The sequence below is a fragment of the Pristiophorus japonicus genome, chromosome 13 (assembly GCF_044704955.1).
Source record: "Pristiophorus japonicus isolate sPriJap1 chromosome 13, sPriJap1.hap1, whole genome shotgun sequence".
Taxonomy (NCBI): Eukaryota; Metazoa; Chordata; class Chondrichthyes; family Pristiophoridae; genus Pristiophorus; species Pristiophorus japonicus.
In genome coordinates, this window is record NC_091989.1 from 163,474,846 (window position 1) to 163,490,744 (window position 15,899).

The window sequence follows — 15,899 nt, forward strand, 5'->3', positions numbered from 1 at the left end:
ACAGACCGTCCGTATTAAGTTTCTCTATGCAGACTGCATTGTTTAGCTGGCGGATCTGTATGAAATATAGTCTCTGCTATGCAGAGCAATACCTTGGGACTCAGAATAATGAGTACGGTGGTTTGGAAAGTACAAGCCTAAGGGTGAGAATTAGAAGCTTTAATTGAGCTCTCTTCTGACTCACAATGTGTCGACATTATGTTAGCCTCTATCGGCCTATCCTGTCATATGTGTCATCTAGTTAGCACAGCTCACTTCAACCGAAACTCATAAACAGGCAAGGAAAACAAAGGATGATAGATTATTTTATTTTGTTGTTGTCTAGTGGGCCACAAATAGGATGAGTTAACTAAGATGTTTGCTAAATCTTAACATGGTCCAATGCATGGCCTTTAATAGGTTCTCGAACGTATTATATTAATTACACATGCTTGTAAATAAATTCCCATGCACTTACCTGTACATCTGGAACCTTTAAGTATTGATAATAGAAAATGTTAATTTAACAAGCTACTTTTCATTTCTGTTTTCTACATATCTAACACATTGTGGCTGGAATTTATGATCTGTTTGTGAAAATATTTAAAATGTAGTAAACCATAAAGAATTAACTGATACACGTTACACTGTTGTATTAAGGATGAATATCTAAAATATCTGTGCAATTTATCAACAGGGCGCTCGCACATGTGAAGTTCACAAAGTAAGTAACATATTTGATATGTTTTCATTTATAAAGATGGGATTTTCATGAATGCAAATATTAGTTTGAAAGATTTACAGTTAAATTTAATTTCTCCGTTAACATCCCAAGTGTGTAACATACAGTGAAGTATGTGTACAAAATCTCTGAGACATTGCTTTATGATCTGCATTCCATTATGTGCAGGCATAAACAGCATTTACTGGGTCTTTCCACCCCACCTCCCCCACCCCCCCTCCTCCCATCCTCCTCACCCCCCCGCCAACAAGTAAACTATTCCCTTCTTTCAATTGCTCATATGAGAAACCATTATAAAATATATGGAGAACAAATGTGCCTCTTAAATCAGGGATATCCAACATAAGTTGTGCAGCTAAATCTGGCCCAATTGACTCTTTTGAGCTTATCCATAATACACCTGTTTATTCCCCAAACCACCGAATTGTTATATAGTAAAATACTGATAATTAATCAGCTCTCATTCTTGACCATGTTTTAAAAATTGTTCCCACGATAGAAGTACCTTAAAATATATAAAATTAATCTTGTCCCTTAGCTGGATGATATGGAGTGATGTATTATACAGTACAATGTTATTTGCACCTTGATTGATTAAATGGATTGAATTCTCTTTAACTAGAATACTTTAGATATTTGATTATTGATTTATTGAGAAGGAAACATTCCAGCTTCTAAGGTTGTGCGTCAGTAGTATAAATCATACCTTCTCCATTGGCAGCGTGCCTCTGTACTGCATGCGTTACTAGTACTCTTTGGGTACACTGTAGTAGCGTGTGCATATGTAAAATTCTGAGATTTTTAAAAATCCAGTTATTAATGATAGTTTGAATATAATTGTGTGATAAATTGTACAATTCAACATGATTGGTTAGTGCACTAGTACAGCATTTTATAACTGCAGGGATGATCCTAGGTCCACATCCTTTTGGACATCATTAGCACCTGTAATATTTTTTCAGTTACTAATGTGAGCTAATATACTCCACCAATAATTTCACTCACAATGACCAGAGGAAAATATACCTACACATAGGTATAATGCAATAATCAAATATTTCAGCTATGGTATATGATTCTATTCGAAGATCATCATCATCATCATCATCATAGGTGGTCCCTTGTATCGAGGATGACTTGCTTCCACGTCAAAAAGGGATGAGAGTTCACAGGTGTTTCAATGAAGGACCCATTATTCCAGATCCCGAACTACATCTTGAAGGGTGGAAGATGCCTATGCGTGGATTTTTTTAACATGTGGTGACTGTTGCACACCAGCCACCACACAGGCTTAACAGAGCTAGGTCTTGGTCCAATGACAAGGATTAACCAAGACGACTGGAGACCAGCTCTGCTACACGGACCTAGTGCGCATACATATTGCAGTGTGTGCTGGCACGTGTTGCCCCTGGGCCGATGCCTCTTCTGGGCCCCAATCACGTCACTCCACGATCACTCACCGCTCCTGTGCCCCAACCTCACTGCTCCATTGTACCTGTCTGCACTGCAATCAGCGACCTGGATTTGGGCGATGATTAGAGGGAGCAACGTGTGATGGCATGCTATTGCAGGGAGCAGCGTGTATTGCTGCAGGAGGGCGATGGCTGTGAAGATTCAAAGATACATAACTCATCAATACACAGACAGCAAATCTTGGATTGTTTTCAAACAATAGTGATGTAAATTGTGTTGAAACACGTCATTTTGTCACTTGTATGTGATAAAAATAACACAGGGCTCATCTAGCTCTAGTCTCTCCATCACCCAAGAAAAGGTTGGATTAAACACAGTCTTCACAAAGACAGTGCCTCAGTGATGTTACCTGGCTTCTACTCAGTACTGCTGAGTGCTCACAACAATAGAGAGATGTACAGCTGGCATGGGCACAATATGTTTATTGTGGAAGTGGAGTGGAACTAAACTACAGAACCAGTGGGAACCTGTTCAACCTTCGTCATCTCCAGGCCAGATCTAAGACCGTCCCATCCTCTGTCGTCGAGCTACAGTAAGCGGACGACGCATGCATCTGCGCACATTCAGTGGCTGAACTCCAAGTCATAGTCAGCATCTTCACTGAGGCATATGAAAGCATGGGCCTTACACTAAACATCCGTAAGAAAAAGGTCCTCCACCAACCTGACCCCGCCCCCCCAGTCGTCAAGATCCACGGCGCGGCCCTGGACAACGTGGACCACTTTCCATACCTCGGGAGCATATTATCAGCAAGAGCAGACATCGACGACGAGGTTCTGAGCAAGAGAGTGTTCGAAGATCAGGCCCTCAAATCTGACACCAAGCTTATGGTCTATAGGGCTGTTGTGATACCTGCCTTCTGTATGGCTCAGAGACATGGACCATATACAGTAGACACCTCAAATCGCTGGAGAAATACCACCACGATGTCTCCGCAAGATCCTGCAAATCCCCTGGGAGGACAGACGCACCAACGTTAGTGTCCTCGATCAGGCCATCATCCCCAGCATCGAAGCACTGACCACACTTGACCAGCTCCGTTGGGCGGGCCACATTGTTCGCATGCCTGGCACAAGACTCCCAAAGCAAGCACTCTATTTGAACTCGTACACAGCAACCAAGCCCCAGGTGGGCAGAGGAAATGTTTCAAGGACACCCTCAAAGCCTCCTTGACAAAATGCAACATCCCCAACGACACCTGGGAGTCCCTGGCCAAAGATCGCCCTAAGTGGAGGAAGAGCATTCAGGAGGGCGCTGAGCACCTAGAGTCTCGTCGCCGAGAGCATGCAGAAAACAAGTGCAGGCAGCGGAAGGAGTGTGCGGCAAACCAGACTCCCCACCCACCCTTTCCTTCAATGACTGTCTGTCCCACCTGTGACAGAGACTGTAATTCCCGTATTGGACTGTTCAGTCACCTAAGAACTCACTTTTAGAGTGGAAGCAAGTCTTCCTCGATTTCGAGGAACTGCCTATGATGATGATGAACATGTTTAATCAGGGACAGATCAGCAGTACTTGCTCATTGCTCATGAATTTCCAATTTAAAAGCAGCTAAAAAGGTAACAAAAAGCCTTTAACACTGTCGTACCCAGAAAATCCTTTTGGTGGATTTTACCCCTTGAAATGGTTCGAAGTTGGGCAGGAGTCCAGTCATGTAAACTTACAACAACTGGGGTAATTTCAAGCTTTTACCTGAAAAAATTTCATTGAGCCTTGACGTACCATCTTGTCTGGTCTTCTAGTCTGCTGTGGCTCCTCACTCCAAGTTCATTTACTGTCAGCAGCAGAAACTAGTTGTGGTCGAGACGATTCCTATTTTTAGCAAAAAGTCTTATCGCTCATTTATATATTATACCCATTGTTTGTTGAGATGATAGGAGTTGGGTGGTTTATAATCTACTTTTACTTTTTCTCAGGGAATTAAAGTACGTCATACAGAGATTTGCAGAAGATCCAAGACAAGAGGTGAGTAAAATCTGCAAAATAGCTTGATATAGCATATCAAGTTACAGGTAGCAATATTAGCAGACAAAAGTTTATATGGTATTCTTTGTAATGCAAAGAATTATTGTAGCCTGTAAAGGTGAAGGGTCTAAAAATATTCAGGTTCACTAATGGACCTATGGCAGGAGTGAGGCACAAGAGTGGTTAATGCCTCCTATAAAATAGCAGACACTTTTTGTCTGCTTATATCACCAACCGTAATTTCTAGGCATGTGCTTATAAATCACACCTAAATATACTTTGTATTTAATGAATTATAGAATAGTACAGCACAGAAGGAGGCCATTCGTCCCATCCTTCAAGTATTTATCCAATTCCCTTTTGAAGGCTACTATTGAATCTATATCCATTACCCTATCAGGCAGTACATTCCGAATTCTACCCACTCGTTGCTTAAAAAAGTTTATCCTCATGTGGCCTCTGGTTCTTTCGCCAATCACCATAAATCTGTGCCCGCTCGTTATCCACCCTTCAGCCTTTGTAAAAAGTTTCTCTTTAATTACTCTATCTCAACCCTTCATGATTTTACACATCTCTATCAAATCTCCTCATAGCCTTCTCTGCTTCAAAGAGAACAACTCCAGCTTCTCCAGTCTATGCACATGTAACTGTAATCCCTCATCCCGAGAACCATTCTAGTAAATCTCTTCTGTACCCTCACCAAAGCCTTCACGGCCTTCCTAAAGTGTAGTACCCAGAATTGGACACAATACTCCAGCTGGGGCTAAACTCGTGTTTTATAAATACGTTTAGCATAACTTCCTGGCTTTTATAAAGCCCAGGATCCCATATCATTTATTAACTACTTTGTTAACCTGCTCTGCCACCTTCAAAGTTTTGTGCACAAGCACCCCAGGTCCTTTAAAATTGTACAATTTAGCATGTATTGTCTCTCCTTATTCTTCTTACCAAAATGTATCATCTCACACTTTTCTGCATTAAATTTCATCTGCCACGAGTCCGCCCATTCCACCAGCCTGTCTAGGTCATCTTGAAGTCTATCACTATCTTCCTCGCTTTTTACTACATTTCGAAACATAGAAACGTAGAAAATGGGTGCAGGAGTAGGCCATTCGGCACTTCGAGCCTGCACCACCATTCAATAAAATCATGGCTGATCATTCCCTCAGTACCCCTTTCCTGCTTTCTCTCCATATCCCTTGATCGCTTTAGCCGTAAGGGCCATATCTAACTCCCTCTTGAATATATCCAATGAACTGGCATCAACAACTCTCTGCGGTAGGGAATTCCACAGGTTAACAACTCTCTGAGTGAAGAAGTTTCTCCTCATCTCAGTCCTAAATGGCCTACCACTTATCCTAAGACTCTGTCCCCTGGTTCTGGACATCCCCATCATTGGGAACATTCTTCCCACATCTAACCTGACCAGTCCCGTCAGAATCGTGTAAGTTTCTATGAGATCCCCGCTCATCCTTCTAAACTCTAGTGTATAAAGGCCCAGTTGATCTATTCTCTCCTCATATGTCAGTTCCGCCATCCCGGGAATCAGTCTGGTGAACCTTCGCTGCACTCCCTCAATAGCAAGAACGTCCTTCCTCAGATTAGGAGACCAAAACTGAACACAATATTCCAGGTGAGGCCTCACCAAGGCCCTGTACAACTGCAGTAAGACCTCCCTGCTCCTATACTCAAATCCCCTAGCTACGAAGGCCAACATACCATTTGCCTTCTTCACCGCCTGCTGTACCTGCATGCCACCTTTCAATGACTGATGTACCCAGGTCTCATTGCACCTCCCCCTTTCCTAATCTGCCGCCATTCAGGTAATATTCTGCCTTTGTGTTTTTGCCCCCAAAGATGATAACCTCACATTTATCCACATTATACTACATCTGCTATGCGTTTGCCCACTCACCTTACCTGTCTAAGTCACCCTGCAGCCTTTTAATGTCCTCCTCACAGCTCACACCGCCACCCAGCTTAGTGTCATCTGCAAACTTGGAGATATTACACTCAATTCCTTCATCTAAATCATTAATGTATATTGTAAAAAGCTGGGGTCCCAGCACTGAGCCCTGCAGCACCCCACTAGTCACTGCCTGCCATTCTGAAAAGGACCCGTTTATCCCGACTCTCTGCTTCTTGTCTGCCAACCAGTTCTCTATCCACGTCAGTACATTACCCCCAATACCATGTGATTTGATTTTGCACACCAATCTCCTGTGTGGGACCTTGTCAAAAGCCTTTTGAAAGTCCAAATACACCACATCCACTAGTTCTCCCTTGTCCACTCTACTAGTTGCAGCCTCAAAAAATTTTCCAGAAGATTTGTCAAGCATGATTTCCCTTTCATAAATCCAAGTTTCGTGTCATCTGCAAATTTCAAAATTGTGCCCTGTACCCCCAAGCCCAAGTCATTAATGTACATCAAAAACACCAGTGGTCCGCGTACTGAACCTTGGGGAACTCCACTGTATTATCTTCCTCCCGTCTGAAAAACAGCCAGTCACCACAATTCTCTGTTTCCCATCCCTTAGCCAATTTTGTATCCATGCTGCTATCCCATGAGCTTCAATTTTGCTAACAAGCCTAATATGTGGTGCTTTATCAAAAGCCTTTTGAAAGTCCATATACACAAGATCCACTGCACTGCCCTCATCCACCCTCTCCGATACCTCATCAAAAAACTCACTCAAGTTAGTCAAACACGATTTGCCCTTAACAGATCCATGCTGGCTCCCCTTTATTAGTCCATGCTTGTCCAAATGGCTGTTAATTTTCTCCCAGATTATTGTTTCTAAAAGCTTCCCCACCACCAACATTAAACTGACAGCTTGTAATTGCCAGGTTTATCCTTCTCTTTTTTGAACAAGGGTGTAATATTTACAATCCTGCAGTCCTTTGGCACCACCCCTGTATGGGCTCAATTTTCCCCAGTATTTGCGCCTTTTTTTTGGAGCAGTCTGCCTTTTCTGGCCTAAATTTAAAAAAAACACAGTTTCCCCAATCAATTTGCACCAGCGTAACTCAGTTAGTTACAAATGTTTTAAGTCAGTTTTTTTTTTCGGCCAAAGGGGGCGTAACCAGCCACCTATGCCAATTCTGGCCATTTGAGAGTTACTCCAGTTCTGATTCGGCCAGTGTATGTGACCTGTCCTGAAAAACCTTCCCTAGAGTTAAGGAAAGTGGCACAGCAGATGCCCGGACACACTGAAAGAATTGAAAAACACGTTGCACAAACTTACCTCCAACCCCACCCGAAGGCTGTTCGGTCCCATTCTCGGTCCCCGGTTCACACACAGAGTCCGGTCCCACGAGAGAGTGAGAGAGAGAATGGGACCGGAATGTGTTGTGACGTGGCTGTATGCTTCATTTTGCAGCCTCAGCTCACATTGTGTCCGTGGTTCCTATGGCAGCCCGATCTTTTTGGTGCAGATCAAGGCTCCACTTCCCTCGGGTTAGGCCATGCCAAAATGAAGAGATCCAACGGGGAAACTTACAACACTTTTTTTTGGCATACTTGGGCCCCAAAAAATCAGGCGCAACTCTTCAAGGATGCCAAAAAAATGCTTTGGAGAAAATTGAGCCCATTCTAAAGAGGATTGGAAGATTGTGGCCAGCACCTCTGCAATTTCTACCCTATTTCCCTTAACATCCAATGCAGACTGGGTGATTTATCTACTTTTAAGTACTGCCAGCCTTCCTAGTACCTGTGGTGGCTGGGGTGCAATGGCCACCACACGTTAGAAAAAGTCCACGCACATGCGTCTTCCACCCTTCAGAATGTAGTTTGGAATCTGGACTATTAGGTCCTTCATTGAAACCCTGTAATCTCATCCGCTTTCGGCGTGGAAGCAAGTCATCCTCGTTTCGAGGGATCGCCTATGATGATGATTTATTTTGATCTCATCCAGTATCCCAGCATCCTCCTCGTTTACCATAGCTTTGGCAAAGTCTCATTCGTTGGTAAATACCGATGCAAAGTACTCATTTAGGACCTCAGCCATACCTCCTCCCTCCATCAATAGTTCTCCAATTTTGGTCCCGAATCAGCTCCTCTGACATCCCTTTTACTGTTAATATGCCTATAGAAGATCTTTGGATTGCCTTTTATGTTAGCCACCAATCTATTCTCATATTGTCTCTTTTCCTCTCTTATTTCCTTTTTCACTTCTCCTCTGTACTTTTTATATTCAGCCTGATTCTCTCTTGTATTATCAAGCTGACATCTGCCATACACTCCCTTTTTCTGCTTCATCCTACTCTCGAACTCTTTTGTCATTCAGGGAGCTCTGGCTTTGGTTGCCCTCCCATTCCCTCTTGTGGGAATGTACCCAGATGGTACCTGAACCAACTTCTTTTTAAAGGCCACTCATTGCTCCATTACATTTATGCCTGCCAGTCATTGACTCCAATTTACTCGGGTCAGACGCCTCCTCAAATTGCTGAAATTAGCTTTCCTCCAGTTAAGTATTTTTATTCTTGATTGCTTCTTGTCCTTCTCCATAACTAATCTAAACCTTATGATACTATGATCACTATTCCCGTGGTGCTCCCCGACTGACATTCTCCACTTGACCCACTTTAGTCCCCAGGACTAGATCCAGCAATGCCTCCTTCCTCATTGGGCAGGAAACATACTGATCAAGAAATTTCTCCTGAACACACTTCAGAAATTCCTCCCCTTCTCTGCCCTTAACACAATCACTGTCCCATTCAATATTGGGATTGTTAATGTCTCCCATTATCACTACGCTATAGTTCTTGCACCTCTCCGTAATTTCTTTGCAAATCTGCTCCTTCCTACTATTTGATGGCCTATAAAATACACCAAATAGCATAATAGCTCCTTTATTGTCTCTTTCCTCCAACCAAATAGATTCTGTCTTTGACCCCTCAAGGACATTCTCTCTTTCTACCATTGTAATATTTCCCTTAATCAAAATTGCTAACCCTCCTACTTATTTTCCTTTCCTATCTTTCCTGAATACCTTGTACTTAGGAATATTAAGCATTCAATCCTCTCCTTTTTGAGCCAGGTCTCCGTTATCGCCATGACATCATATTCCCATGAGGCTATTTGTGCCTGCAGCTCACCAACCTTATTTACCACGCTTCATGCACTTACATACATGCACACCAAAACTAACTTAGATCTCTTTGTGTTTTCTATAATCTAACCTAATTCTGTATTATTTCCAACTCCAACTGTCTCTCCCAGTCCTCTGTGCACCTAAACCCTCTACCACAGCACTAGTTAACCTGCCCGCAGGTTATTGGTCCCATCTGTTCAGGTGCAACCTATCCATCTTAAACAGGTCCCTCCTGCCACAGAACTGGTCCCAATGTCCCAAGAATCTGAAGCCCTCCTTCCTGCACCGTGTCTTTAGCCACTCATTAGCCCGCCATATCCTCCTATTTCTACTCCCACTGGCGCATGGCACTGGGAGTAATCCAGAGATTGCTACCTTTTGAAGTCCTGCTTTTCAACTTCCTCCCTAGCTCCTTAAACTCTGACTGCAGGACCTCAACCCTCTTCCTCCCTATGTTGTAGATTCCGACATGGACCACAACTTCTGTCTCTTCCCCTCCCTCCCCCCCTGGCCGCCCTGCAGAATGTTCTTCTCCCTCTCCGTGTTGTCCCTTCCCCTGGCACCAGGGAGGCAACTGGATGGGAAGCCCCTTTTCGAACAGTTTAAGGAGGAGCGGCACAGCTTGGGAAACAGTTTCCGGATTTTCACGTTTAACTGCGCATCTGAAGTTGTTGTACAATTTGCGCATAAATAACGGTGAGCGCCGTTAGCCTCATCGTTATTTTTACAGTAAATTCTGGCCCTATATCTTTTGAAGGCCTCAAATCCCAACTCCCAGTCTGTGTTGAGTTAGCTGATTGCAGCTGGAGTGCCATCAGGGGAGCTACAATTGGTTTCAATATTGCTGAATGAGGGAGGGAAGAAATTAGCCAGGCCTTCCATTCATTAGCCACTATAGGGAGTCAGGCTTGGCTGCAATCATTCCAAAGCCACTGCCATGTTTGCAGAACAACTCAAAATCATGGTTAGTAGTTGACCTCATGTTTTGTCAGAGTGACCCATAAAACAAGCCTTTGATAAGAATATTGACAACTGCATATAGGGAATTAACTGTTGACTTGAGGTCTGGTTGCAACACAAGGGTTACCAGTTATCCAAGAAGTAGGCCAAAATGAAAACAAAAAACGAAAACAAAACAACAAGTCAACCTACTAACTCGTAGCATCAAATGGCCATTGTATTGAATACTGTTATGACGTGAGCCATTTTGCAATATTTGACCTTTTAAGCCTGACACTGATTTCTATCAAGTCAGCCTGGGTAGATTTATATCTAGTTTCACAATGTTTAATTTGTCCTTTTGCACTCAATTATGAGGTTGACAAATTAGTCACACAGTAAACCCCGTTCCCAGTCCCTGCAAAATTTCATGCCAAGTATAATCTGAGGGCAGCACATTACAAAGTAGGCAGAATAACGATCAGTATCTGCACATGGTAGCCTCCACCAACTCTCTCTCACTCTCTCTCTGTTCACGCCATGAGCATTCATGCTGTCTGTACATAGGATGCAATTGCATATGAGGGAGAGCCGCATTTTGCATGGATTAGTAAAAAGGTTAATGGCGGGGGGGGGGGGGGGGGGGAATTGCATAGCGCCCCGTTTGGGGGTGGTAACAGCCGCAAGGCGGGACTTCGTGCACCAGGCACGGAAGACCTGCCCCTCTCGCGATAATGGGGTTACTGTCCCCGAGAGCAAGTGGAGTGCAAAATAACGCACTCCACTTGCTCTGTGGGATGTGAGCGGGACAGAAGCAAAAGGAGAGGGGCGCAGCGCTACGTCCTGGGATGCATGGCGCTGCCGTGTAAAAGGGCCCTCCCCTTCTTTAAAGGGGAGGGCCAAGCTGCCGACTCTGCGGGTCCTTACCTGAACCACCAGGGAGCGGGGTGCCGTGGCATCAGCCCGGCACTCAAACAAAATGCCGGGCTGCAAGATGGTGGCACGAATCCTGTATTCCACAATTGAACAGGCCGCGACCGGTAAATCAGCCGTTTTGTTTTTGTGTGCAAGTGCCATCCTCCCCTTTAAGTAGCGTCCCGTGAGTGGCCTACAGAGCCTTGGCACAGCTTCAGGGGACGCTCCCGAATTTTTGCTCCGGGGCAAAACGGGTCACTGTGCACGGTGATGATGTCGCCATCGCCAGCACTGTGGAGCAGGGCACTACCAGTTACCGCCGCTGCTAAACTCCTGTGGAATTTAGCGGGAATCGATAATGGCGCCATGCCCGGTCAAAAAGTCATCTGCGCCTCCGGTTAGCGTCCGGGGGCGGGGGGGGGCGTTAACGGGAGACGGAAACGACCTGAATTGCTCCCCCCAACTATATTAGCCCAGTGAGAAGTAATGCCAATTGGATAAATCCCAACAAGGTTGTGCAAAGGAAAATGGATTCTGCGACTGGGAACCAAACCACCCTATAAACTAGACATTGGAGTTGCAGCACTTTTTTTCAATTGAATCTGGCAATGTATGTATGTGTACATAATACATCATGCACTCTTTGATCTAATGCAATTATTTCATGTTGCTCATTGCTTATTTTAAAAAAGTAATTTGCATTTACATAGAGTAATTCATTTGCTGTCAAGTCCCAGTTTGAAGTTAGGCCCTGTACACAGAAATGACTGGTCCACTGAATTGACCTGAAATTGAAAAGTAGATCACTGGATAAGTAAAAGTCATCCTGTACCACTCTAATGTGGGTCACTGAGCAGATGCTAAACACAGGGCTTGACACACCAGAAACTCAAGCAGATTCATTGTATTTCGGCAGGTCCATTCCTGTTTGTTGAGTGTTCGGGCTGGCAAAGATGGTTGGTTCCAGCTCTACAGTCCAGGAGGAGTAGCCTGTGATGACGATGGGGAACTTTTTGCCAGTATGGTACGTGTTTGCAATAATGTGAGTTAACACCTTCAGTTTATGTTACCAATAAACTTCGGATAACATTTTGTTGATTAAACTGAGTTAAAATTGCACTTATTTACACAATACTCTAAGCTGTAAATGATCCAAACCTTTAATCTCTATTGCTAGTGTCCTGTTTTATCTATTGAAAATGAGCGATGGAAAGTTTTATTTTTGCACAGTACGTTTGCTTCTAATAGTCCCATCCTGAGTAGATTAATTCTATTTTCAGAAGCATAATGTCAGCGCACAGACTGACAGGACTTCACCCTCTATTCATTTCAGCTGGAAGTGAGGCACTATCCAAAATGTACTTGGACCTATGTTTGGCTTATGTCCTTTATTATATTAAATCTGAAGAGTCTATGCCAGAAATTCTAATTCAAAATACATGCTTAAGGTTCTATAACAGCTGCATTCAATCTCTGATCACTGCACATCCTAAGAGGATATGAACAGGAAAAAAAGTTACAATTTTCAGTTACATTTATATAGCACCTTTCACAACCACGGGATGTCTCAAGCACTTTACAACCAATGAAGTACTTTAGAAGTGTAGTCACTGTTGTAATGTGGGAAACAGGGCAGCCAACTTGCACATCTGAAAGACAGCACCTCTGACAGTGGAGCACTCCCTCAGCACTGCACTGGAGTGCCAGCCTAGATTTTTGTGCTCAAGTCCCTGGAGTGGGATTTAAACCCACGACCTTCAGACTCAAAGGAGCATGTGCTACCCACTGAGCCACAGCAATGACGTCACTGGTTTATTGCAAAGAAAGAAAGACTTGCATTTAAATAGCACCTTTCATGACCACTGGATGCCCCAAAGCGCTTTACAGCCAATGAGGTACTTTTTGAGTCACTGTTGTAATGTGGGAAACACGGCAACCAATTTGCGCACAGCCAGCTCCTACAAACAGCAATGTGATAATGATCAGATAATCTGTTTTTTAGTGATGTTGATTGAGGGATAAATACTGGCCAGGTCACCAGGGATAGCTCCCCTGCTCTTCTTTGACATAATGCCATGGGATCTTTACGTCGACCTGCAACGTCCATGAGCGTCTCATCCGAAAGATGGCACCTCCAACAGTGCAGCGGTCCATCAGCACTGCACTGGAGTGTCAGCCTAGATTTTTGTGCTCAAGTCCCACAACCTTCTGACTCAGAAGCAAGAGTGCTACCAACTGAGCCACGGCTGAAACATTGCAGCCATATTCTGGGATCGATTCAGCCAGTGCTGCGGTTGGAATCTTTGGCTAGATTGTGACTGTCGAGCGGCTGACCGGCAGAGGGTGCCACCCACCTGATAGTGCCGAGGGGGCCCAGTCCATTCTGAGGGCCAGACCTCATTTCCATTCCCCTGTGGGCTGTGGGCACCCCAGGGCAGCCCGCTGACTCCAGGCTGGCACAATATCGGGCAGCCCAGAGACCGGCTCAGCCCGTCAGAGGGCAGAGGGGGGAGGGGTGGGTCTGTTGCTAGGGGGAGGGGGTTGACCGATGAGACAGAAACTGTTGTGTATGCATGCCTGTTTACTGTGTGATATCTGTAACACTGTTATGCAACATTGAATGCACCCTTATACTGTATACACCTTACCTGTACACCAGAGGGTGCTGCTGCTGGAGACCTAAGGGTTGCCTGCACACGGCAGGTAACCCAGTTTAAAAGGGAACTCACAGCTTGTTGTCATCACTCAGGAGCTGCAGATAAAGGACTACAGGTCTACACAGTTTAAGTATCATAGCCTGCCTCGAGGAGTCATTACTAAAGGTGCCGACATACATTATAACTGGCGACGGGAATACGAGGTCACTAACTACACGCTCAACATGTCTAACCTCAGCAACTTTCAGCAATTTACAGAGGGGGAAGATTGGGACGCTTTTGTGGAAAGATTGGAACACTTCTTTATAGCCAAAGACCTGGACGGGGACACACCGGCTACACTACCGAACAAACGCAGGGCCATCCTGCTTAGTAGTTGTTGGCCCACCATCTACGGTCTCGTCAGGGACTTACTAGCCCCGGAGAAGAAAACCACCAAGAGCTATGAGCAACTTGTAACAATCATACAAGAACAACTAAAACCGAAAGAAAGCATCCTCATAGCCAGGCACCGGTTCTACACTTACCGGCGACCTGAGGGCCAAGAAATTGCCAAGTATGCTGCACACTTAAGAAGACTAGCTTTTGGCGGCCACCTCAATGAAGCACTAAGGGACATATTTGTCATCGGAATCGGCCACGAAGGCTTCCTACACAAATTGCTCTCGGCTGACATCACGGTCACCCTGCAGAAAGCAATTCAAGTGAGCCAGGCCTACATGGTTTCGGCCAGCGACTCCAGGCGAATACTGACTCAGGACTCTAAACCGGCAAACGCAGTGCACCGCATGGATACTTCTAAAGGCAGAAATGCTGCCCTGAGTCCCACAACCCTGAGTCCACCACATGGGGCAAACCGGATGGCCCCGTGCTGATGCTGTGGAGGAAACCACAGGGCCCACCAGTGCCACTACAAAGACTATGCATGCAAAGTTTTCAAAGAGAAAGGCCACCTTCAGAAAATGTGCAGAAAAGGCTGTACTCACCATGTCTCTGATGAGCTGGCTGATCACCGGGGCTCCGACACAGATGACGATGAAGCTGCTCAAATCCTGGAAGAAGAGTATGGAATCTTTACCTGCTCCACCGGAAGTTCTCCGTGGACGATGGAAGTGGACATCGATGGGGTCCCAGTCTCCATGGAGATCGATACAGGGGCGAGCCAGTCTGTGATGAGCCAAATGACCTTTGAAAAAATTTGGATGAATTCTGCCACTTGACCAAAACTGTCTCCTGTCCAGGCAAAGCTGCTCACCTATATCAAAGGTTAAATCGTAGACATCCAGGTCCCCCAGGGCGGCGTGTTGAACAAACTCCCTCTGTGGATTGTAGCCGGCAACGGTCCCACGCTGCTGGGCAGGAATTGGATGAACTGGGTCCACATCAGGCGAAGTGGCCCTGTGGAAGAAAAGACCGCCGCAGCCCTCCTGCAGGAAAGCCAGGAAATGGCTGCAGCACCAGCAGCACAAGGAGAAACACGTGTAATCAAAATGGCCGCCGTCATGCCACCAGTGAGCATGGAGGAGCATCACGTGACACCGAGCGGCCAATCGGATTTGAAGGCTCCCTTAAAGGAGACCGGTAACCAAAGAAATTTAAAGGGGAAGTTTCACCTATTTGAATACACGGACTTTAAAGCTAAAGATGCGATTAAAGGGTTCAAATCTGAAAATGTATGCAATGTAACAATGAATTGTGATGCTGGTTTAACTAATGTGACTAATGACATGAATGCAGGTGTCAGTAAGGTTAAGAACAAGTTTATTATGCTTAACAATAATGATAGAGAATGTGAAATGCCTAATGTAACCATGTCTGTTGAAACCAGGACACCCAAAAGTGATGCAAATGCTAGAATGTATAATGCAGGCTCGACTATGTGTGATCAGAGCCAAGGTGTCATGTATACCAGTAGGACACTGCCAAAGGACATTGGGTCCTACAGGGACCATGCTGATGCCAATGGAATCCCCCTGTGGGAGACCCCCAGGTCCAGCAGGCTATCTGACCATGTAGTCTGGACCTTTGGAAGGAATGTGATGCCCCTTGCAGGACACACACACAGCCAGTGGGAGCAGATCCACTACTGGGACAGTGGTCAATGGGCAGCCCAGCCACCACCAATGGCAACCTGCA

The 15,899-nt window shown here is 45.0% G+C and overlaps 1 protein-coding gene across 3 annotated transcripts in view; it reads left to right on the top strand.

Annotated features, from left to right (window-relative positions):
• The window catches only part of cmip (c-Maf inducing protein), a 241,759-nt gene that overhangs the window by 202,250 nt on the left and 23,610 nt on the right, over positions 1-15,899 (top strand). For 2 of the 3 annotated variants that reach the window (XM_070898229.1, XM_070898230.1), the window contains exons 12-14: positions 677-703; positions 4,111-4,159; positions 12,023-12,148. In XM_070898229.1, coding sequence (XP_070754330.1) covers positions 677-703; positions 4,111-4,159; positions 12,023-12,148 — 202 coding nt within the window. The remainder of the gene's footprint in view (positions 1-676; positions 704-4,110; positions 4,160-12,022; positions 12,149-15,899) is intronic. The other variant, XM_070898231.1, reaches the window with a different exon arrangement.